Source organism: Podarcis vaucheri (assembly GCF_965113315.1).
Source record: "Podarcis vaucheri genome assembly, chromosome: 1".
Classification (NCBI taxonomy): Eukaryota; Metazoa; Chordata; class Lepidosauria; order Squamata; family Lacertidae; genus Podarcis; species Podarcis vaucheri.
Genome location: NC_138759.1, coordinates 21,774,199 through 21,799,510, shown reverse-complemented (window position 1 = coordinate 21,799,510; position 25,312 = coordinate 21,774,199). Strand labels below are relative to the sequence as shown.

Here is a 25,312-nt window from a genome sequence, read left to right as displayed (position 1 = left end):
AGATGGGATGTTTGAAAGCTGACCAATATCAATAGGGTTATTGGTGGCTGCCTAGGGTGGAGGAAGCACACTTTGTAAGACTCATTTTCCAAAGGCCACTTCAGCTGAAGCAAACAGGTCTACCTTATAACGACAAATGACCCTGTAGCTCCCTGGCATACCTCCTAAAGAGGTGTGTTGGTTGAAAAATGCTGCTGGAGCGAGCGGTAAATTTGTTGTGGTGGGCAACTTTAGGAAGTCACAAGCCAGGGAAATGCCAGCCTTCATCTGCTTTGCCCGGGTTGAGGGCAGAAAAGATAACAACAAGGAATCTTTTTATGTTTGAGTCCTAGAGATGTAGCGCTTTAAGGTATCTTAGGGAGTGCCACACTTTCTCAGTGGGGTGGAGTGGGGAGCTGCAGAAGGTAGGCAGAATGACCTCTTGGTATCAGTGGAAGGTCAAGTTGGCTTTTAGGATGAAGAAGGGATCCACGTGTCTGGGGAGGTGCACAAATGTTTGGCCAATGAAGCCACTAGTCTTGTCAGTACAGAGACTTGAGTGTCTTGCAAGGCTCCAGAAAATACTTGGATGCCCAACATTTGGACACAGTGGCCCTGCTTCCCATAACTTTGCCCAACACTGCTTTCATACGGAGACTTGAGTGCAAATCAGGGTAGTCATGACATACAAAGGCAGGCCGCAGTGGCACAAGCAGAGCAGGCACAAGCCCTGGCTGTTGTGCAACAGGTGCTGCAGTAGGCTGCTGCTGAATAGGTTAAGTTGGGGGGAAAGAAATTTGCAATTTCTGCTAACAAAAATTGCATGTCGTTAGTTAATTGTAGCTGCATGAATAGGAAAAATTATTTGACTCAACAGCTAGGGAGTTTAATCAGAGAGGGAAGACCTGGGAAAATCAACAGTGGGAGGGGTAGAATCCATTGCAGAAGATATTTTTTTTTTCGGAATAAAAATGATTTTAACAACAACCAAACCTCTCACACACAGAGACAACACAAATTGTAAGAGAAAAATAAAGCTATCTGAGGTAGCCATGGTGAGCTAAAAAGCAGGAGGATGCTGAACTCTGACTAGGACTTGGGTAGATGGGAAAATCCCCCATGGAACACAAAAAGCAATCAGTGAAAAATACAAACAGATCAAAGCATGCAAGAAGAAAGGAAATTAGAAGGATCCTGGCCAAGTTCACAGTACAAAAAGAGCAAGTAAAGAAAGAAGCAGGTGAAAGTAGAAAATGCAAGCCTGAAGCAGAGGAGAAATCAGAAACCTTCCTAAAGCTGCTGTTCTCGAGGAACGTATTTGAAGACCGATTCCAGGAACAGTTAAAACATCCTGTGACTCTAATGACATTCCCGTCTTCGAGCTCTAGGCAGCACTAACCTACCTGGATCCAGTGTGCCAGCACGGAAGAACGGTCATTTTCCAAACTGAAAATGAGGCTTGCTTCCTCATCCAGGGGGGTGGGGGTAGGGGTGGGGTGTCTGCAGCAAAAAACAAAGTAACATTTGAGCCATGTGTGTAGTTCATCCTTGCACATGAGCTTGTCTTTTAATCCTTCCATTACATTTTACTTGCTCACTATGACTGAAGTCACACAAAAATCTTTCATTTCACTGTCATCGTTAGAAAGATTTGTTAAACTAAATTCTGTATTTCAGAAAAAGTTTAATGTCTTCTGCCACTAAGGTATGATCCTTCTCTTTTAGAAAGGTAAGCCAGATGTTTTTCCCTCTAAATTTTGAATGCACATGTGTGAGGAAGGGGGGTGTCTTTAACACAGAACACAGTATTATCTGTAATTTAACACATAAAACAGCATCAAGAGCAGACCACTGTGCTGGAAAACATTAAAGAAAAAACTTGCTCAGCTCTCTCAAACTTCAAGCATAATTAATGGGGTAAAATTGCAGCAAACCTCTATTGATATTGGTGGGAGTGCAAGACGACCCACAGCTTTTTAAACAAGGTAAAATTAAGAGGTATTATAGTTACAGTGCAAAAATTAAAATTTCAAGCATAATACATACACATAGCACCAAAAACAAACAAAAATGCATGCAAAAGGGAAAAAAGACACAAAAAGAACAAAGAAGAACTGAGGTATTTAAGTGAAGGGTGCCTACAAATATCTAAAGAAACTTAGGCATAGCCTAAAAAGTATGCTTTCATATCAACTGAAACAACAATAATGAGCTAGTTATTCTAAGGTAAAGGACCTAAATCACAGATGTATCAAAAGTATGGCAATTTCTCTCACACAACAACTTCCATGGCATTTAACAGCACAGCTTTGGTAGGTGAAATATGCATGCAATTCTGAAAAGTACAGTAAGAAATTTACGTGGAAATCGCTCTTAAAGGTGTAAAGGTGCTCCGTTTGTTAAATATGTATCCAATATAAAATCTGCAGCATATTTTAGGTGCGATATGTCAAAAGTTCTTTTTAAAGCAACAGTTTGCACTGTGCAGTTAGCTAGTATTACAAAGTTCCAATACTGGAAGCAATGCCTGCAATCCACCAAGAAAATCTCTTGCACAAGTCCCTTGAAGGGAAAGGAGGTTCCACAAGAGTGATGGACTGTGCTCAGTCTCGGTTTCTGTAACAATGGAAATCAGCGAGAGACTTTTCTGTTTGCAATAACAAATAAGATCTGTACTAACCATTTCCTCTGAATTGTTAAAAAATAACCTCACTACATATATATGAATACGATTTCTATTACAGTCCTGTAATAAGTTAGGTCACAGCTAAACTAACATGTTGTACTGTAAATATGGAGCTTCATCATTGTAAAATGCGTTCTAAAAATGAAGGGAATGTAATACAGTTTGCTCCAAGGAGTTCAGAAATGAAAGGTTGCATTAGTGAGGGCTTATGTACTTTTAAGGCAAGAACCTTTTGATGCAAGACTATGCGGCATCAGTTTTAAAATCTATCTGATGCCAGACATTTCAATTTAAACCTGTCCCTAACAAACAAGTGCAATAATGATTGGGAATGCCATCTTAATGCAAAGATGGCATGGAAAGAACAAGGACAATACTGGCACACTTAATCCTTACACCAAATCATCCGGTGCAGTTTATAAACTGCTTCGTGACTGGCACTAGTGCACAGATTTGAGGAATTTCAAGATTACTATATATATATACATATATATATAAATCTAGTAACTGCAATAGGCATAAGCTCCCTGGCCTTTACACACTAAGCAAAGCTGTACTGACAAAGTAAACCAAAGATACCTGACAACAATTATTTTGAACACTTGCTAAATGTCATCATTAAAGCACTCTTGTGATTAAACAAAGCAGAAGTGAGGAAAGAAGACAAGATTGTGTTTGCGCAAAAAAACCCTATAACTACATTTCGTTCCAAAATTATGTGTACATGTTAAATGTTGTTAGCTATTTGTTATCAAACTTTAAATGCTGTCTTCAGTTTGTTCCTCTCAACATATATCTTTTAAATTTCTCTATTGAGTGTGTGGTTGTTGTTGTTTTTAAGAGGTGTCTCAGCTATTTGGAACCTGAGGTTGATTTGCTTTGAGGCTTCGTAGAGCTCTTCTTGCTGCAGCAGATTTGGCTATCCGATAGCTTCTTCCAACACCTTTGAACTTTCCCTTTCCTACAACTTCCACAGTTACTCTGACCTTTCCATCATAGGTTCTTTCCGCAGGACTGCGTGAGTGGAGGGGGAAGCAGGAAAAACAGAAATAAACACATATGCCAATTAAAACAAAGATACTCAAAGTGGAATCAATTCCGGAAGAATAACCATGTTAATCTAAAACAGTGTACGGTCCTGTGAAACACAATTTATTGCAACATGAGCTTTTGTAGAAGCAACAGCCTGCTGCAGGGATGCATAAAGTATAAAGACATTGTGTACATATACAGACATGCATCCAGTGGGAGGAAACAAAATCCCATCACATACTTCAAATGGAAGCAAAAGTGTAGTTGGAAGTTCGTTACTGTTTTTCCTCAGTTTTGAGATTTCTTTTCCAGAAGAGTATGTCATTAAAATTATTACAAGGACACTGGGTGGCATCCAGCTAAGCAGTTCTACTAGCAGACGCACTTCTAACTGTGCAGCAGAACATCCCACTCCTTCTCCCCTCCGGTCCCTAAATCTGCTCCAAAGTACTGGAGGAAACCCTAGAACATATTAAAGGGGTGTACAGCAAGAGGAGGAGGTCCACTGTTAGGCCAAAAAAAGAAAAGCTTGTGCCAGCAGAGCTGTTTAGCTAGACATCACATATTACTATTAACTCAATTTCTTACCTGACCTTCAATATAAGGTCACAAACAGTTTTAAAATGCAGCAATTTTAAAATACAGGGGTTTTTTCAATAATACAAATATAATTCCTATTATACAGTAAAACACAATTATAATCCATTGCAAGGTGCATGACTTCAGGAATATTTTTCAGAAATATTAAGCAGCTTAATTCTTACCTAAATTTAGCTGTCTCTGGCTCCATTTCCAGCAGCTCTCGTACTGGGGAACGGGGCACGTTTGCAGAGAATTTCTCTGTGATTAAAAACAACAACACCATGTTTGTAAACCCTCTTAACGACAAACAATGAATTACTGAACATTTCTTCTGAGAGCTCCAATGTTACCTATTAATGGCCTCATCATTGGATAGTACACTTGCCAAACCATTTCAAGAGACATTCCACTATCCATGTAAATGGCACCAGCGAGTGACTCAAATATATCCCCCATGGCCTTTGGTACTTCTATGTCCTCCTCTTTTTCTTCATCTTCTTCAGATCTTCGGAGCTAAAGCAAATACCAAAACAAAACTGTGTTACAAAACTGTTGCAAATTTTCAATTATAAAGGATTTATTCACTCAGAACTGCAAATTTCCAACTTCGAGACGAGCAAGAATGGATTAAACAAAAGTCTGACATTAAACTGGTATTAAGCTAGCTTTGATATCTAGTCCTCCTCCTGTGTGCTATTCAAGTTCCTTGAGATCAGCCTTCTTTTTCTTAAAAGTTTTCTGTTCTTACAGCTGTGAAGAAATGTTTGAGCAATGCCTGTTGAAGTCTGAGAAGCAAGAGGGTGACTAAGATAATCAGTGACTGGGAACAGGCTTCAGTGTCCCCCACTCCCAACTAAATAAACCTCCAAGAATTATATGCAAAATTGTAGCATTATGCAAAAGAGAAATGGTGTAAATATGCTCCACTTAAGTAATTTATACTGGTCTCAGAACACTGTTTTTATTGGCACAGAATTTGAATTACTTGGCTACAAAGTTTAATTTAAAAAATAAATACAAATGCAACACACAGCCCTGGTCATAGGGTCAGTAGTTCACAATAATTCTGAAGTAGTGTGACAAAAGTCCTTGCTTGTATGCGGCACAGACAAGGATGAAATTTAGAATGCAGCCAGAATCCAATAACTAGTTGCTATTCACAATGTCCTATTCAGTAGAAAGCCTCTACTTGATCTTGCCATGTTGTGCTAGATGTTTAAATTCTTCAATATAAACTCACACTAAAATGAGCTTCAACACACGCAAATGATTTTCCAGTGCCACTAACCTCGGAATCCATTCCTTGCATTTCGTTTTTTTCCATCTGAAACTGCACAAAGTCATCAATAACATGAAACAGCTCGGGAGAGACAGCTTTGAAGTATTTGTGGTAGTCATACTTTACAGCCAATGAGGCAAAGATGGTGTTGTTAACAAGAGCAGATCGCAGGTCTGTTAGAACTCCAGGAGAGTGCTGCCGTGGGTCTTCGTAAAGGTGCTTGGTTATGAGGTAGTCCAAAATTGCATCTCCCAGGAATTCCAACCGCTGGTAACAATCTTAACACACAAGGGTTGAGGGATTGGCAAGAAATAGACAGCAATATAATTAACAATCCTCCCAAATAATCTGCATCTCTTAAGGCATGTAAACTTAATGCAAAAAGGGGATTTTTCACATGACTTACCAGTAATGGTGTTGTAATGATAGGAGGCATGAGTAAATGCCTGAAGTAGATAAGCCTTATTCTTAAAACTGTAGCTAATTTTCTTCTCAAAGTTTTCAAAGCCAGATATAAGGTGATGTAAGGTTCGCTCAGCATCTGGATGATCAAACATACATCTTGGAGGAATCTTTAAACAGCCATACATCAAGTCTTTATACAGAGAAGACTCTTGATTGGCTAGAGAGGCAGAAACACAGATTGCTGAAGAATGTTTCTGCTGGTGGTTAAAATGCTCTCTGTAGGAATACAGAGCACTCTCCCAATCAGTTTTCTTAATAACCGGAAGCACTTTTAGCCCCAGTGAACAGAGGAAAAGCTGGGCAGCTCTTTCACCGCAGCTGGTCAGATAGCAGCCCAGAAGGGCTTCCACACAGTCTGCAATGCTTTTGTCAGCAATGCATTGTTCTGTATGTAAGTCATAGGAGATGGACTGTTTTCCAGCATCAATACCACAATTTTCCTCTGATGGATTCCAGAAACCCACTACAAAGTCATCCTCTTCAACAGCCTTGCTAGGGTCTAGATAGCACATTGCATCCCAGGAGCTGTAATCAAAATCATCAAAATCTGATGCAAACTGGACATTAGTCAAGGTTGATTTTTTGGGTGCTTTCCATTCATAACTGTTATCAGTGGGTGAAAATGGGGAAAGGGATATTTTCTTCACAAATGCTCCAGAACCCATTAACATATTGTCAATGAATTTGATATGCTCCTGATCGTATTCCATAAAGTCATCCTCAAAGTCAGCTTCCTCCTTGGGTACTCGCCACATTAAGTCGTCATCATCGTCATCATCATAATCACCATCAAGTTTTCCATTAGACATCAATCCCTCTTTTGCCTGAAAGTAGGAAAAAAATAAGACAGGAAGACAGGAAGGGCCACTTAGTTTAATTACAAAAATAATTCCACAGCATCACAATAAAATGGTTGTGGACAGTATTAACTATGCCTTTCTTTCTTTCTTTCTTTCTTTCTTTCTTTCTTTCTTTCTTTCTCTCTCTCCTACATTAGATCTAAATACATTATTTATGCTGTCCAAGAACTATAGATGCCTGAACCACCTAGAAACAATGCTAGGCATTGGGAGACACTGTTCTACAGTGTTTTCAGTCCTTTTTGGAAAGTTTGTCTCAGAATGTGGCACAGCAAAACTACAGAGAAAACAGAAATCTCTATTATCTTGGACTACTGCAATTATATTGTGCTTAAGCAGAAAAATGTCAATTTCTCACTTTAGTAAATAGAGCTTTTTGCAAATCAGTGAGAAGCCGATTTGCTCAGCATGAATGAAACCAGTTTAGACTATTGTTAAATTATATCTATAAACAGATGCAAGAGCTGTAGACCAAATATTTTAAGCAGGGGTTGACACTGATGTAAACAATTACTCGGATAGTACTGAAACACCATGCTAGGAATTTGATAGCTTGGTAAATGCCATAGGTTTAAAGAAAGTTTTAGCTTTCAGATACATATTATATTTGGGGTGGGGGGGATCACAACAAATTGTGATTTTTTTTAGTTTTAATACATAACATTTTGGATATTCTGCCAACACATTGTTTTTCAATTATGATTTAGGACAAGAATGATACTGGAATCAAATCTGCAAAGTAAACGAAGCTAAGACTGAAATACATCCAAACAGAAACAAGCCATTTCCTTTCCAATGCTCTTTCGTTTTTACAATAGAGTAAGAAGAGACAATGAGGGACATCCAATTGTGCCTGTGAACCAGTAATATGAATGGACAATTGAACATTGGGTTTTCTCATCCCTGCAGTCCCTTGTATGCCTCCCAAATCTGCTTTGGACGGTTATGTGACCTGAGCAATAGGCCTGGGCAACATATCAATAAAAGGTAAAGGTAAAGGACCTCTGGACGGTTAAGTCCAGTCAGCTATGGGGTTGCAGCGCTCATCTCGCTTTCAGGCCGAGGGAGCCAGTGTTTGTCCGCAGACAGCTTTCCGGCTCATGCGGCTAGCATGACTAAACTGCTACTGGCACAAAGGAATATTGGACTTTTTCGTCAACACAGTGTGCGCAGCGACTGGAGCATAGAAATAAAAGGCTGTCCGCAATATCTTTGCTTATTTTTATTTTCGAAAACGTAACAGTCAAAAGCTGCAAGCTATCACCAGTCCTCACCAGCAGCTTACAAAACATTTGATCAACTTAAATACAATTTCAAATAATCAATTATCCTATCACATCCCTTCCTGCATCCGGTGCAGAAAGTAACTCCCCTTTCTAATTAGGGGAAAAGTCAAGAGACCACAGGTGTGCAGCTAAGTAGGTCAAACTGCAAACATACACCTGTGAGCTTCAATTAACCAACCCCGTTCCTGTGTAGCATCATTGACCACTTTAAGATAAAGAAAAACCAACATGAAACACTGTGACGGAAACCAGAGTGCAGGGAAACACCGTTTACCTTCCTGCCACAGCAGTACCTATTTATCTACTTGCACTGGTTGGCAGGAGCTGGGACAGAGCAACGGGAGCTCACTCGGTTGCAGGGATTCAAACCACCGACCTTTTGATCGGCGAACCCAAAGAGGCTCAGTGCTTTAGAACACAGCGCCAGGACTGGTATGAGGAGCAGGCCACGATATCAGCTTCACTGAGTAGTATATCACTGGTGAAACTGCCACTGCTCCTAAGTCCCTCTGCTAGCAACTTCTTCCAGCGAGCGTTGCTAGCAGAGGGACTCAGGACAGGAGCAGTGGCGGTTTCACCAGCGATATATCTGCCCTCATACTGTGTAGAGAGAGAAAAAAGCTGCATTGGTGAGGTGCCGATACAGCTTGTTCCTCCCTCTGCATCTTTTAACTGGTCGGCTGAGGAGTATGCGGTTGCTGCCCCCTTCAGCCGAGCAGTTAAAGGATCCCCCAGCCTGGCGCTGGCTCCCCCACGAGTGGGAAGAGCACCGGGGACGGGGAGCCCTCTCCACCCTCGGTAGAGGGCAAAGGATCCCCGCTGCTCTCCCCTCTCATCCACGAGCAGGAAGAGCACTGGGGATGGCTCAGCTGGGCATCAGGAACCCTCACCACAGGCTCCTATGGTGACTGCAATAGTGAGGCAAGAGAACAAGTTTTCTTATGGATCAGTATCTGGTTAAAGAACATTTTCACAATGGTGGGAATCAGTGGATTATTGCAATGACCTTTACTAGGGTTAGTGTTGTTTTAACATGCTCATTAGCAATGAGGAGTCGTGTGAGTGCTGAGATGGTCAAGTTTGTGGATGACACCAAACTATTCAGGAGGTGAAAACTGAAGAGTTCCAAAGAGCTCTTCCAAACAATCAAAGACGATCAAGTTTAATGTAAGTGTAGAATGACTCCCATCTTGCAGCAAAAACATCAACTGACAGGACCTTAAAAGGCTGTGACTATGAAAGAGATGCTACGTCTTTATGGATGAAGAAGATGCCAATGTAGAAAATAGTGACAAGGAAAATAATAATGTTAGGGATCAATTTTAGCATAGTCACATTTGAAATATACCAAGCATAGCCTGATATTGTTGGACTACAACTACCATCACCCCTTACCATTGGCCAAGATGACATCTCTCTCTCTCTCTCTCTCTCTCTCTCTCTCTCTCTCACACACACACACACACACACACACGGAAATACAGTTCTGATTTGGCTATTTCAAAATTCCCAGATTTTTTATTATTATTGCAGAGTGAGTGAACAAGACTCAGACGGACAGAACAGCTTCTTCCCTTTTTTCCTGAGGAATTCCCACAATCAGTGCATTCAATCTATACAGCTAGAGTGTAATGGATTCCCTGTGTGCTAGTGCTTGTCTTATCCGTATACCTTCAAGTGTTTCATGGTGTTGGCAGAAACATTCCCCACCTTCATGTCCCCCTCTCAATTTGTGTACCTTCCCTTTCTATAACAGCTCACGTGCTGCTAAGAGATTATAACATACAAACTATATTACATGTTATGTGCACAAGTTATATCATTAAAACCATTCCATTTTAAGAGCATAATAAAATAATACTGTTTGAAGTGAGTATACTTGAAACGTTTTACTCTACAATAAATATTTCACAGTGCAAACATTAACAGTCTTTCAGTGTGCCCTCTGGTGGCTCTGTAGTCAAAATATGAATTTCAGAAAACTGATGAGCTCAAATAAAGAATTATTTGCTTTTTCGAATCAAAATATGAATTTTTTAATGGAGGAAAGCTAATCATAAAGCAAAGGACCACTGTAGTCCCCCCCCCTATTGAGCTGTTTTATATGAATATTGAAAAAGAAATAATAAAATACAAACAAGGCTATTATTCAGGAAGTTATATTACCAATGAATCAGCAGAAGTCTAGCAATCTTTCTAGCAATTTGACATCTGATTATTTTTACCAGTCAATATTCTTTACTCAACAGTGAAAGAATTCATAATACTAGACACATCTGGACTTTGTCCAAACACTATCTGTGTCAGTGTTTCCAGTAAATTGAGCGACGGCTTCAGAACTCCAGTAAATCCCACTAGGCAGTGACAGTTTTGGCAAAGCAAGACAAATATTAGTTCAGATCTATGTTTTTGATCCTTAATGAAGATTTAATGAATGTTAATGAGCTAACAGTCCCATTGCAAGATGCCAGCAAGATGACACCCCACACTGAAAGCACTACAAGTAAAACCTTTACTTTTGTACTCCCTGGGATAAACACACCAGCCACAATATAATGCAAGTCGCATATGAACCAAGCATAAGAAAAGATAAATGTAAACTCACAGCTTTCCCTACATCCCCTCTTGGAAGGAGAAGAGGATTGCTTCGGTCCAGTAAACAACATGCAAATCTGTACATGCAGTCTTACAAATATTTCCATGCATATTTATATATCTGTAGAAGCAAATAATTACTGCTCCTGAGAGGAGGGGAGAAGCATGTGAACCTGAGGATACTGACTGGTAGTTCACGTAACACCAAACCATGGTGAGGGCTACATCTGAACCACCTTGTGTTTGACACTGCAGCAAGTGCATGGGGCAGAGAGGGGTTCTTAAGAGACAACCCTCTGCCGTGAGACATAGTAAAAGCTGCATACACACATCTTTAACCCAGACAATCTTGCTCTTTTGGTCACACGAGGCTAGAATTGCTGAAAACACATTCTTTATCAATTTCCATAATAGGTGCTAGCACCAAGGTAAAAAGGCCATCTAGATTTTAAAAAACCCTTATTTTTCATGAGTATTCATCTTCATTCATAGCAAAGAGATAAATGTTCCTGAGGGACATTAGGAGTTTCCTAACAGCACGCCAAGGAAAATATTGACAGTATATTTTCACTGCAAGTATTTCTGTTCTTTTCCACTTTATTAGTGAACCAATTTCCACAAATTGCCCTTTGTTAGTACTCCAACATCACTTTGCTCCCTATTTTTATTAAAGCAGTGGTTTAAGAGGAGTTAAACACAAAGATGTAGTAGGTGATATTCTGCTGAAGTATGATAAGAAGCAGAAACCCCATTTGCCTGTTTCACTTGTAATGATATACTTATACACCAAGACATTCCATTTTATATGTATTTCAACAAAGGCTTACCATTTCATCTTTTTCCCATTTGTCTGTATTACTCTTGTCTTGGTTTACTATGTAACCAGGAGGAAGCCAGTTGACAGGTGGGTCAAAAATAGATACCACCATGCGACTAGGAAGCCCTTTCTTTTTTCCAAGACGATACAAGTTACAATTGCTGACCTTTAAAGAAAAAGAATTTATTATAATCTATAGGCAATCAATAATTCTGAGAACACAGTAAACACAAACTTTGATTTAAAACTTCCATTTATAAGCTTAATTTTGTGGTAAATTCCCCCATATATCTCAAAACCACAGCATTTAAATACACACACACACACCTCCATAATTGTTATCTAACTATGCTCAGATATGGGCTGTTACCTACTATTTGTGGTTTATCCAAAAAAAATTAATATACAGTCCGTGTGAAGGACAAGGAATTAGGACAAAACAAAGCTGCTCTTAAGTTTAGGGTGACATGATATAAGATAAAATCCCATGCTCCTAATATTTGCATTGTATCTTTTATTGAAATCAGGAACAGTAAGCTATCATGTTTCACACTCGAATCAAAAAGAAAAACTCTTGGTGAACAAGGATATTGTAGAAATGGGAAAGGTTGAGGAAAGGGCAGCCAAAACGATCAAGGGGCTGGAGCAATTTACCCATGAGGGTTTACAGCATCTGGGGATTTTTAGCTTAGGGAAAAGGAGGAGAGTAAGGGACACAACTGAGGTGTGTGAAATTATGTATGGTGTGGAGAAAGCGGATAGATAAAAGTCTATTTCCCTCTCTATTTCTAATCTAAGAACTTGGGCAATCCCTAATCATGCAAATCACTGTGCGAAGTGCTTCTGCAGATTGGGGTGAGCAACAAGGGGTGGGGTGGGGCAAGTTTAAAGGGAGGGAGAGTTGTTCAGGTGTGGGGAAAGGTCAGCTGCCCCTACTCAGATATATTCAGCCGTCCCTTCTCAGTGATGATAAAGCTGCTTGCCTTTAGAAATCCCTATTAATTTATACTAGCATTGGTTATATACATTCAAAAGCTGCCTTGTGGAGTCAGACCACTGGGTCTATCCAGTTAAATACTGTCTACACTGACTGGCAGCTGATCTCCTGGTTTTTGTCTCTCCCAAGGTAGAAATGCTAGGGATTGAAATGTAGGAATTTTTGCATGAAAAAAGGTGTTCTTCCATTGAGCTATGGTCCTTCCACACAGCATATTTCTATCCTGCCCTTCATCCCAGGATCACAGAGTGGTTTATAAAATCACAAAAATACTTAAATCATGCTAACAAACAAATAAATCCAGTGGCTGAAGTTCTTAAGAAATCTGTGCATTACAGTGCTACTGGCATACCCATCCATTTCCATCCTGTATGTGGACTTATTATTTTTGGAACAGTTAAGGATCATGGAAGTATTACTCACTTTTTTGCTTCTCATATACGACAGGCGTCCCTCATGAGCATCAGGGTAAGTGCAAAACAAATATGTAGTGATGGCATGCTTTAGAAATGAATCACCAAGCATTTCAAGACGCTCCAGATTAAATCCATCGCTAGCATTTGAGAGAGTCAAAGCCTGAAGAATGAGACCAGGGTTTGGGCCAAGGGTTTTTGAGGAGTATCCCTTGGAAGGGCTTGTTACAGAATCCATTCTTTCCTTTGAAAGATCACAAGCATCTGAAGCACTGGTGTTCAGGGCCATTCTGGGACATCCATCTGAGGTAGATTTGTTAGCATTTCCATCAAGATATTTATTACTCAGTAGAGTACATTCATTGCTGGGCTTGAGCTGGTTCTCACTGTTGTATAAATTCTGAATAGGATACGAGGTAGTTGGTTGTACAGGTATTTCCTGCCTGGAGTAATTTAGCTGATTTCCTTGGCAAAAGTCTCGGCTAGCTAAGTCAAAATTGCCGTTGGCAAGATTTTTATTGTAAGAAACACCATTAACTGTTGCCAGTTCTACCGAGACGTCATTTTGGAGTTTACTAGGTGACTCAATCAATGTTCTGTTGCTCACAGACATTTGGTCATGCTTATCTGCAGAAGAGGTTTTATTAGCACCTTGATATGCAGCATTTTCAGGGACTACAATTGCGCTGTGCTTAAAATAATTTTCATTCTCTGCTACAGAAGAGCTAGAAGCAGAGATGAAGGATTTGCTGTCAATAGACTTCTTCCACCCAAAGTCCAGGTTAGGATATCTGTAAAATAAATTAACTGATTAATCATGTGTACACATACATGTAGATAGATGCTGATGTGATGATTATTTTTTACTGTAAATGTTAATTATCTGAAAGCATTTTAATTGATTTTGTTTTTACTGATAATGTTAACTGTTCCTGTAAACAGTTTAGAGGTTTTATGACAATCAAGCAGGATTATTGGTCATCCTCTCCCATCTTTGGAAGAACTGTACGGTTCCCGTTATCTTAGGAAAGCAAATAACATCCTGCAGGATTCATCTCACCCGGGACACTGTCTGTTTGCACTACTGCCTTCTGGCAGAAGATATAGAAACATCAAGTCAAAGACAAATAGACTGAAAAACAGTTTCTATCCAAGAGCTGTGGCCCTTTTGAATGCTGTAACTCGTTAGTGTGACCTGGGAGTTTGATGGGTGTGGTGTGGGTGTGGCTGGAATGTGGTTTGTTTGGTTGTTGTTGTTGTCTTGCTTTTGTTGTTTTAAGGGATGGCATCCAATTTTGTTGCACTTGTGCAATGTTGCACTTGTGTAATGACAATAAAGAATCTATCTATATAAATTTTGTTAGCTAAATAAATAAGGCACAGGGCCACAACGTTGGTGCTTTCCATCTACCTACAACAATCGCACACCCAAATAGCCCAAACTGAAAACTGCTTTGGGAACTCACATTCCAAGTCAGCTCCTGAACAGGAATTGAGCCACTCCTAGTAGCAAAAGAGGAAGATCCCACTCATAGGAGCCAACTTCTAGGGGCCAATGACCCTCTCCCCCATAAAATATTTGAGGAGGGCAGACCCCCGCAAAATTGATGGGCATTGTGATTCAAATGGTGTGTGTATGCTGCATCTTGTGATTATGTGGGGCGGGGCTTACCTCCCCCCCACCCCAATTTTTTACTCAAGTTGGCACCCCTGATCCCGCTGTAACACTTCATTATGCTGGGCAGTGGGCACAGTGTAACAGTTTGATACCTATATTTTTTGATAGATGCTGGTTATAAAATACAAAGAACCACAAGCGGAACAATATAGTTGCTTGCACTGTTCTACAAATACGTGAGCCACATGCTACTATAAGAACTCTGAAACTACCGTATTTTTCGCCCTATAGGACGCACTTTTTCCCCTCCAAAAATGAAGGGGAAATGTGGGTGCGTCCTATGGGGCGAATGCAGGCTTTCACTGAAGCCTGGAGAGTGAGAGGGGTTGGTGCGCACCGACCCCTCTCGCTCTCCAGGCTTCAGGAGAGCTCCAGCGCCAGCCCCACAAGGTCGGGGGACAGAGGGAGGCGGAACGCCGCCATCCCGCTGTCTCCCGAAGTGGTTTGGAGGCTGACGGCGGGGAGAAGAGCGCTTCTCCCCGCTGCCTGCCCCACCACTCCAGGGACAGCAGGGAGACGCGCTGCGTCTCCCTGCTGTCCCCGGACCTGATCGCAAGGCGGGCGGGGGGGGGGGGGAGAAGAGCGCTTCTCCCCGCTGCCTGCTGCCTGCCCCACCACTCCTGGGACAGCAGGGAGACGCGCTGCTGTCCCCGGACCTGATCCCCAGGCGGGCGGCGGGGAGAAGAGCGCTTCTCCCCGCTGCCCGTCTGGGGATCAGGTCCGGGGACAGCAGCGCGTCTCCCTGCTGTCCCCGGAGTGGTGGGAAATAATTTTTTTTTCTTTATTTCCCCCCCAAAAAAACTTGATGCGTCCTATGGGCCTGTGCGTCCTATGGGGCGAAAAATACGGTAAGTGCCTAAATTAGTTCCCTGCCACCCAATTCCTTTTCCTTCTGCCATGCCTTTTAGATGAATGATAAAGTCTGGGATTAGGAATAGTCTTTTTATTGATCCTGGTAAGCTGCTCTGGAAGACTTTTTTGGTGGATGCATGGGATAAAAATCCTTCAAAGACACAACTACAGAGGAAGAGTCTGCATAGTGCTATAAGAGGCATGCTATATAATATATATCATGCTTGCACATCGAGAGCATTATGTTTCAATTTAGCTTCAATTATTGCACAACATATTAGGTGTGAGGTGTATAAATAGCCCTTCCATGAGCAGAAGATGGTTTCTACATATGGAAGGCACACCTTTGGCAAATGAGAAGCTACCAGAGGACATAGCAATGGCAAAATGTCAGACAACATAACTTTATAGAGATTAACTACAGTATTCCAATACCTGAAATCTGAAGGAAGTGACTTAACTCCTACACCTGCATCAATGGCGGTTTGGGATCTGAGTTCCTCAGCTGTCAAAAGGCAGTGAAGACGATAAAGAATGCTGGGGAGGCAAACTGCTTTTCTCCACAGCGATGCTGGAATAGGATGGATAGCACAGAGTTCTGGAACCAGAATCTTTAATAAAGAAAAAAAAATGCCTTTAGTCTCTCGATATTTCAGAGCACAGGTGGCAACCCACAGTTTAAGGACCTGATTTCCCACCAAGGTTTTATTTCTACCCCCTTCCCTTCCCCAAGACCAAACTAATTTTGGCAGCAGCAGCCAAAAGGGAAAGGAAAAAAGGGAGAATATACAGCACTGGGAAGGATAAAAGCCCAACACCTTGATAGAGTTGCAGATTCCCACCCTACCCTCCACTCATCAGATCGAACATTTGATGAGTTTGGAGTGGGAAACAGCTTCTCTTCAGACAATCTAAGTGGAGGAGTGCATACCTTGGAGGGGGGGACGTGCAAAAGCGTGCGTGAGGTGCAGCCTCCAGAGGGTTGGGGCAAAAGTGAATACCGTCCTCAGACCAAAAGTGGTTAGTCAGCCCATTTTAGGGTACTAAAGAGGTGCTGAACACCATAAAATAGGAAATTTGTCATTACCTGTTTGTTCTGTAGACTTTCCCACTTAGCTTTCCTCTTCTCAGCACTACTCAGTGGAAGAGCTTTCCCCTTCTGATTCAGATGACGAGGAGTCAAAAGATTAAGTCTAAAGAGAAAATGGGAAGGGCTGTTCTTTAAAACATGCAGTATAACTTTGCATTTCACCCTGGAAGGTGGTGCAAGGAAAAATGAGGAAAAGCTTGATTAAAAGATGTTAAAACCAGGGATGTGGGAAAATAATATTAGATATGTTACCAGACTTAGAGAAATTATTTTTGTTTCCCTTGAAATTCCCCAGATATTTCTCCTGAGCAGGAACCACCAAATGCATTTCAGGTAAAAACTACCGTATTTTTTGCTCTATAAGACTCATTTTTTCCCTCCTAAAAAGGGGAAATGTGTGTCCGTCTTATGGAGCGAATGCAGGCTGCGCAGCTTTCACTGCGCAGCGATCCCTCTTACTGTTCTGGCTTCTGAGATTCAGAATATTTTTTTTCTTGTTTTCCTCCTCCCAAAACTAGGTGTGTCTTGTGGTCTGGTGCATCTTATAGAGCGAAAAATATGGTAATTTCAACTCTATTTAACAAGTGGGGCCTGCAGCAAAATATTGCAGCACGGAGAGCAGCTGTTCTGGATTCCAAGCATTACATTCTATTCTTCCCCTTCCCATATCTCTCTCTCCCCACCCTCTCTCAAACATACGGCATTCTGCAGCCAATTTTTTCCACTTCTGCAAACCTTGAGAGATCCCATGTTGACTATATTGAAACAATACAAATTAGAACTATTTTAAGCTATCAAAACCCTCTTTACCTTGAAGATGTGTGGTCCACATCCAGCAATGGCTGGTTGAGATTGGTCAGGTCAAGGTTATACTTGGTTTTATAATATTCAGCAAAAGTTTCATATTCTGGGGAAGGAAATTTGCTCAGTGGAGTAAGATCTGTGTAGACATCAGCAACATAAAATCGATGAGGCTGATCAAAATTTCGATACCTAGACAGAAGCAGATATTTGGGTTGCAATGTCAAATGTTCTGCTGAACAGGTTCCCTAACATGACCTGAAGTTATACATCAGAAAAGAAGTCCTACTATACAACCACAAGCAAGTCCAAAATAAAATATAAGTTATTTCCATTAATGCTGAGTGGAATGACTGGATTTATCAAAATAGTTAAGCACTGGCCAGGACACAAAGGGCTACTCTGGGCACATCCAGTAATCTGTGCCAATGATAATTTTATTGGTTTTAATTTTATTTTTTTATTTCATTAACCATATTATTTTTTACTTGGAGACTCTCCTGCATATCAGGAGGTGAGCTCCTGTAAGCCAGGGTTAAGCATCTTTAACCATGTTTATATCTATGAAATATTAGCAGCTGACAAATACTGGTCTCTCTCTCTCACACACACAGTATAATCACCTTGGAATGATAACTGCATCCTGGTAATCTTCTAATTTAAAAATAAAAGGTGTCTCTTTCGTATACTGTGTACTGGGAATGCCTGTACGTGCTTCAGATTTTTCAATATCTTCCATAAATTTAAAATCAATGTCCAAAGTGCTGGAGCCATCAACTTGAAAGAAAGAAAATGTATTTGTTTTAGCTGTCAAAACAGATTTTTTTTAAAAAAACAAACCCCCTTGTGTACATTCCCAATCATCATCCATTTACCTATTGTAGCAAAACCTACTAAGTCTTAATGCTGCAATAGATCTGTTAGTATCACAGGACTCTTGCTGAACTATAGTTGTAATCCACAGCATCAGGAGGGCATTCTGCAGCCCACAACTTCTAAGAGAGCACCAAGCTGGTTATCTCTGCTGTATTATATACCTCTGATGTAATTCCAACTATAACCATTACCCTTTTCTCAAACTGTGAATCTAAAATAAACAGAACAATTCACTGGATACAAAGAAGAATAGAAATTAGCCAATGCAAACATATTCTGCACAGGAGTGCCTGAAGTGATGTAAGGGGTAGCTTCTACAACAGTTGTAAATATCCTGTTTTGAAGTGCAAGTGGAAGAACAAAGCTGGATTTATTTCATTTTTCTTGTACAATGCCCCTCACTTAAGCAGAAAACCCCTTCTGCATGCAGATGGATCCAACCCATTGTATATAAAAAACTCCCAGGTTGTGGAATTCCCTACCCATAGAGGTGTGCCTGGCACCTTCACTATACAGCTTTCAACGAACTCTCAAAAAATACTTCTTTACCCTGTCCTTTGATACCTAAGGTGTGTGTTTTCAAGACCCACCCACAAAGTATAATTTGTTTTAACTGTTTTTAATAATGATTTTTAAATTTCCACTGGACCTTCTGGGATGCATAATAATAATAATAATAATAATAATAATGACAATAACGATAATAGCAAATTAATATTTACAACAGCCTTCTCCTCACCAACATTAAGAGGTAGAACACAATAGGCTGAATCAGCGTCGGTAGGTCTGAATTCTAGTGCAGGTTTCTCAAGCCGAAGAATGTGAGAGAAAATGTACTGGTGAAGTCTTGTGATCAACTCAAGCATTTGTAAAGACAAAGTGAATCCTGATTTCTTTAGCTCAATAGATATGGTCACTTCTCCCGAGCGGGTATACACAGGAAAGTGAGGAATCTGAGTGAAGAAAGGGGGGGAAAGACAAGTCAACATGAGATTGTTCCAACAAAGAACTGGCCAAAGTGCTAACGTGCAACTATTTATGCATAGTTTTTCTACCTGAAGACAAATGGCTGGAATCTCATAATCACAGTAATACTTCTGGATTGAGACTGGCTGAGTGGGGAAGAGAACTGATGGACAGAAATGTCTCTCCAAGAATCTCTAAATTCAAATGGATTATGGAAGGGTATGTGTGGCTTTGAGATTTTGGGGAAAACTTTTTTTTAATTGCTTGGCATATCACTTGGTAGGGCTAAGCCCTGGGTACCTAATGGACCAGCCTCCACTGACTTTTAATCATGAAGTAGGAGAAATGAAGAGTGGAAATAATGCAACAAGCTAAAATACCAAAATTCATTAAGCACCATTAATTGCTTGTAGTCATGTTTCAAAGGTATCCTCTCAGCTAACAATATAAACTAAATAAGTTGGGGGCGGGGAGGCTCAGTCGAGCATACCTATAAATCCACCGCCTGGGATGTGAATGGCTCAGTGGTCTAAACCACTGAGCCCTTGGGCTTGCCGATCAGAAGATCAGCAGCTTGAATCTGTGCAATGGGATGAGCTCCCGTTGCTCTGTCCCAGTTTCTGCCAACCTAGCAGTTTGAAAGCACACCAGTGCAAGTAGATAAATAGTTACCACTGCAGAGGGAAGGTAAACAGCGTTTCCGTGCACTCTGCCACTCGTCATGGTGTCCTGTTCTGCCAAAAAAGGTTTAGTCATGCTGGCCACATGACCTGGAAAACTGTTTGTGGACAAATACTGGCTCCCTTGGTCTGAAAAGCAAGATGAGTGCCGCAGCCCAGTCGCCTTTGACTGAACTTAACCATCCAGGGGTTCTTTACCTTTAATAAATCTACCACTGTCTGTTTCCAAGTCATTTTTATAAGATACAAAAGCCACTTGATTGCGACATGGAAAGCCACAGATACCAAAAAGCCCTGAGCTACTGCTTTGAAAGGATAAATTATGCTGGAATGACTGAGGCAACTCTTTGTAGTGAGCTAAAATGAAATGATTTAAGTTTGTTTCATGAATATGAATGAGTGATGTGGCACAATGACATGCTTCCAAATCTGCAACATCTCAAAGCAGACTAGATAAGACTACAAGCACAAGTTTACTACCTGAGGTATAGGTTTGGCTGTCAGTATTCCAAAACATCTTGCAGTATCTTCAGGAGGATATAGCTTTCGCCGCCTGAAGTTGAGCTCATCAGGTAGAGGGGTAGTTAATACCATTCCAATTACATAAAGGTAACAGGGTTGGTCAGGTTTGGGATAACTATCCGTCAAACATTCTGGAATCTATAGGTATAGGATAAATTGAATTTATTTTTAAAATAAAAAAGTTCCCTTATGAATCACTTTTGTGCTTATTTTTTTACTTATAAATTTATCTTTGTACACAAGTAGTTTAAAATGGAAAAGACAACAGGATAAAGGAATACATTTCAGTGTGCATTCTGAGTGTAAGCAAAACAAGAAGATCAGAATCTCTGCTCCACAACGTGCATAATTTCTACCCTTACAAGTGTTCTGCCACAACAACAGTAAAATAATAAATCTGCAAATAGAGTGCAGCAGTATGGAACAAATAATTCATGGAGTGAACTCTAGCCTACAAAATGCACATGATCCAATAAGCTGGTGAATCTTTGCAAGGACTCTGGCTGCACACGGGGGCATAAAAAGCAGTGTATGAATACATTTGTTCTTGTAATAAAGTAGTTCATTAAGCAACCGTTTAAAAGATGGAATTGTTAAGAGTTAAAGGCTAAGTGACTTTACTACACCATAAAACTTATGGGTAGGACTGTAGCGTAGTGCTAGAGCACCTATTTTGCACGCCAGAAGTCAGAGCTTCATTCTCTGGCTTTCTGAGGACTTTCACACTGGCACTAATTAGTCCTACATCTACTTGGCTTAAGTAAGAATGCTGCAACATGCGCCATCAACCATGTCTTGTATCACACAAGCAAAAACCTGAAGTAGCAGCCTGCCTTTCTTTACTCTGCTGTCATTTAAATATAAAAAGTACTATACATTCTTAAATGAAGCAAAAAGTATTAATTTTTCACAATGTCAGATTCGCGTCCACAACATAAAACTTTCTACAGAATTATTTCCTCCCTCAATCTCCTTCTCCACCTGCCACCCCCCAGATCTGAATGGAAAAAGTCTGTCTTAGCCTATGCGATCATAGTATCCATTACTCCGTGGTAGAGTATCAAGACTCCTTTCCCCAAACATATGGGAATTGTTGTTTGCAAAACATTCCTGTAGGACCTTGGGGTTAGTCTATTCATATCCTGCCTCTGCTATGCAACTTAGAAGAATCTTAAGTGAACATGGTTCAACACCACAGCACAGTCACACATAGTGAGGGCACAGAACTATACTAACAGCTTTAGGGTAGCATTGCCTTCGTTTTGTAGAGCCTGGCCTTCCTGGAACACTGGTTTCTTCTTCATCATGCAAATCAAGTTCCTCCTCATATTTCACTGTCTCTTTCCCAACAGGCATCAAGTGATCATCCAGTTCACCTAAAATGCATTGATAAAGAACAAGTTATAAATCCAATTTTATTTCATAAAATGTGGAAATATCTATCCCTTCGGGGCTGGGGGAACTTTTATAAGACCTATGATAAAAATGTTGAGGAACTGTGACATTTCAGTGAACTCAGTAACAAAGCATCAGCAGTCAATCCACATGCACCTTATATTCTTTGCCAATGAAAGGTCTTAAATTCCTCAGTTGTTTAAGGCAATGTCGTTTTTTGGTTGCTTTTTTAAAAACCTTTCCAAGTACATGCAAAAGAATTAAAAATAATCCTTTGTTGGAAGTGACAGGGAACTTAATTTCCTGCACCAATGGCTTGGTGAAAGCTGCCTAAATTTAAATAACCGACGAAAAGCTTTTAAACGTTCTCAGATGCTACACTATTTTTGTTAAATGCTATTGTTTAGAGACCAATCTATAACACTTAGCATCTAAAAGTAATATATTCAGCATGATCCTATTCATGTTTACTCAGAAGGAAGTCCCACCAAGTTCATTGGGCTTTATTTCCAATACACGTTTGCATTATTCCCAAACATATTGCCTGGGATCCAGACTTGTGAAGGTGGAATTCCACTCAAGCAAATGGCATGGCCTCTCCTCTTGACGATAACCCCAATAGTCTCAAAAAAGCTGCAACAGCTGGCAAAAATGGGGTGGGGTAGGAGAGTTATAATTATGTTTAGTTGTATCTATTAAAAATGTAACGACATCTATAAAAATCAATAAAAAATATTTACTACAACAACAAAAATGCTGCAGAGGATCTGAAGAGCTTCCATAACAGTGGGGGTGAGAAGAGAGGAGTTTCAACTTGTGGAAAGAATTGGGGGAAATCAAGCTAAAATACCTTACAAGTGACCCTCACGAGTTAGAGGTGGGCACATGGGGGCTGCATAAAGGAGGAGGTGGGAAACTGGCATTTTATGAGTGGCCTTCCACTCACACGTTTTTGGCTCCAAATCCTATTTCCCTGCAGCCAATGATGTATCAGTTATATAATCAAATATATATATATATACAAGTCAGAACACAAACCCAAACTTTGGCTCAGATATGTTGACGACACCTTTGTAATTTGGCCACACGGGAAAGAAAAACTAGATAGCTTCCTCACACATCTCAACAGCCTACACCCCAAAATACAATTCACTATGGAAATAGAAGACAACAACCAACTCCCCTTTCTTGACGTCCTAATCTACAAAAAACCTGATGGCTCCCTAGGACACACTATCTACCGGAAAAAAACACACACCAACCGCTACTTACATGCACAATCACACCACCACCCTGCACAAATAAACTCCGTAGCCAAGACTCTCATCTCCAGAACCAAACGCCTGGCTGACAAAGACCACTTGACAACTGAGTTACAGAATCTCTCAAATGTGTTAATCGCCAATGGATACCAGAAAAACAAGGTTACGAAGCTAATCCAAAAAGAAACACCCCCCAAAAACCAAGACACAGAAGAAAACAATGGCATGGCCCTCCTTCCTTATATCAAGGGCACTACAGACAAAATCAGCAAAATCCTCCATAAACACAATATCAAAACAGCCTTCTGCACCAACCAAAAAATAGCCAATATCCTCAGAAACCCAAAAGACAAAATCCAGCTGGAAAACCAAGGGGTCTATGAAATACCCTGCAAAGTCTGCCCAGCCACGTACATTGGACAAACAAACAGACGAATAAATGCACGTATCGCAGAACACAAGAATGCCGTCAAAAAAGAAGAAAAAACTTCCTCTCTTTTCCAACACATGAAAGAAACAGGACACGAAATTAATTTTGCAGATTCCAAATTGCTCTTTAACATGGAACATCACCACAAGAGAATAATCATGGAAGCCATCGAGATAGAGAAACACCCTCACAACATGAACAAGCGTGACGACACGTCCCGCCTGCCAGACATCTGGAAATTAGCCCTCCCCACAAAAACCGACACCAGAACCAGAGGCACACAGAACGCCGTCACCAATCAACCACACCAGACCCAAACCCAGACCCTCTCCACAGACATATTACAGACTCCATCCAGTAGCCAAACTATAGTGGCACCTCCGGATGCTGCACCCCCCTGCAATCCCTACACAGATCTGGCGGGCACAAGGCACAAAATCACAGCTCGCCCCTATACACGAAGCCAAGCCAGAGCACAACTAAATGCAGCACAGCCATCTTCTCAGAAAAACTCTTCACAAGCTCAAGAGGTCAAGACACGAAAGCTTTAGCAACTAATCTACACTTAATGACCCACCCAGGGGTATTCAGAATATCACTCATGAAATCACTCAAGATATCCCTCAAGTAATTAAGGAACAAAAGAAGAAAAGGCACACTAATCTAGGAACTTCCTCTCTGCCCAGAACGTTGGAGGCTATACACCACACCCCTCAACAGTATTTATAGGAACTCAAACACCAGATTCTGCTCTGTTCCAGTAACAAGAAGCCGAAAGCACCAGCCTGAAGATGACGAGTGAGACCTCGTCGAAACGTCGCCCAGACACCCCTACTCTTACACGGGAAGACACCCGAAGATACCAAAACCTGCATTCCTGTACCCGTGAAAATCTACGAAAGCAAATATATATATATATATATCTGGAGGAAGTGTTCCCAAATTTCTGTTGTGCTTTCCACAGTTGCATGAAATGTTTTTGGCAGCAAATATGTAGGCGTTGACAAGCATATCAATAAAAAAGTACAAAATTGTATCCTTTAGGATTTTCATGACTAAATAAATGTTCCTCGCTTTCAAATATGCTTACCAATCTTATGCAATTTTTCACAGCAAATAAGAGCAACAACTCTCTCTGCCAATCTTGTACAATTCATTGGAGGACCCTAGAAATAAAATTTGAACCAATTGTATTAAAGGAAGCATATGTTCTCATACTCGTGTGTGTGTGTGTGTGTGTGTGTGCGCGCGCGCACACACACACACACACGAACAGCTCCTATGCAAAGGACACCTTAAATAATAATAAAATCACATTAAAAACACATGGCCCTAAATAGAATAGATAAAAATTTGATTACCAGCACAAGTTGTTAATTTTTTCTCATGCAGCAGTAAATAAGATACACGGGATCTTACTGTATAATAAATACCAAACCACAGATGATTAGTGAACACAGAACATGAAGGAATAATATATTTTCCTTTAGATTCCAAAAGCTCTGTGCTGAGACAGCTGCTAACAGAAACTGGGCCCGGACCCAGCTCAATGAAGCACTTCCTATGCAATTTCCAATGAGTTCATTCATGTCTTAATATGCTAGTCTAGTCAGGATGATGAAAAAGATTAAGATTATCTTTTCTCACTTCCTATTTTGGGCTCTATGCTCTACAGTGTTTAGAACAGTCAACTGTGCCCCATTTGATAGTTTTAGCTGATGCAGCATAATTCGCTGCTTGCACCAATTATCGAGCTTATGGCAAATCCA

The 25,312-nt window shown here is 40.6% G+C and overlaps 1 protein-coding gene across 3 annotated transcripts in view; it reads right to left on the bottom strand.

Annotated features, from left to right (window-relative positions):
- Window positions 1-2,161: 2,161 nt before the first annotated feature.
- Window positions 2,162-25,312, bottom strand: part of DICER1 (dicer 1, ribonuclease III) — a 50,284-nt gene continuing 27,133 nt past the window's right edge. For 2 of the 3 annotated variants that reach the window (XM_082228746.1, XM_082228747.1), the window contains 15 exons: window positions 24,634-24,709; window positions 21,693-21,832; window positions 20,415-20,594; window positions 19,028-19,241; window positions 18,036-18,189; window positions 17,422-17,604; window positions 16,609-16,714; window positions 15,957-16,132; window positions 13,002-13,782; window positions 11,592-11,747; window positions 5,965-6,847; window positions 5,568-5,836; window positions 4,630-4,792; window positions 4,462-4,537; window positions 2,162-3,679 (listed from right to left, as the gene is read on the bottom strand). In XM_082228746.1, the coding sequence (XP_082084872.1) occupies window positions 3,514-3,679; window positions 4,462-4,537; window positions 4,630-4,792; window positions 5,568-5,836; window positions 5,965-6,847; window positions 11,592-11,747; window positions 13,002-13,782; window positions 15,957-16,132; window positions 16,609-16,714; window positions 17,422-17,604; window positions 18,036-18,189; window positions 19,028-19,241; window positions 20,415-20,594; window positions 21,693-21,832; window positions 24,634-24,709 (3,723 nt within the window). In that variant the 3' untranslated portion in view covers window positions 2,162-3,513. Of the gene's footprint in view, window positions 3,680-4,461; window positions 4,538-4,629; window positions 4,793-5,567; window positions 5,837-5,964; window positions 6,848-11,591; window positions 11,748-13,001; window positions 13,783-15,956; window positions 16,133-16,608; window positions 16,715-17,421; window positions 17,605-18,035; window positions 18,190-19,027; window positions 19,242-20,414; window positions 20,595-21,692; window positions 21,833-24,633; window positions 24,710-25,312 lie in introns of those variants that run through there. The other variant, XM_082228748.1, reaches the window with a different exon arrangement.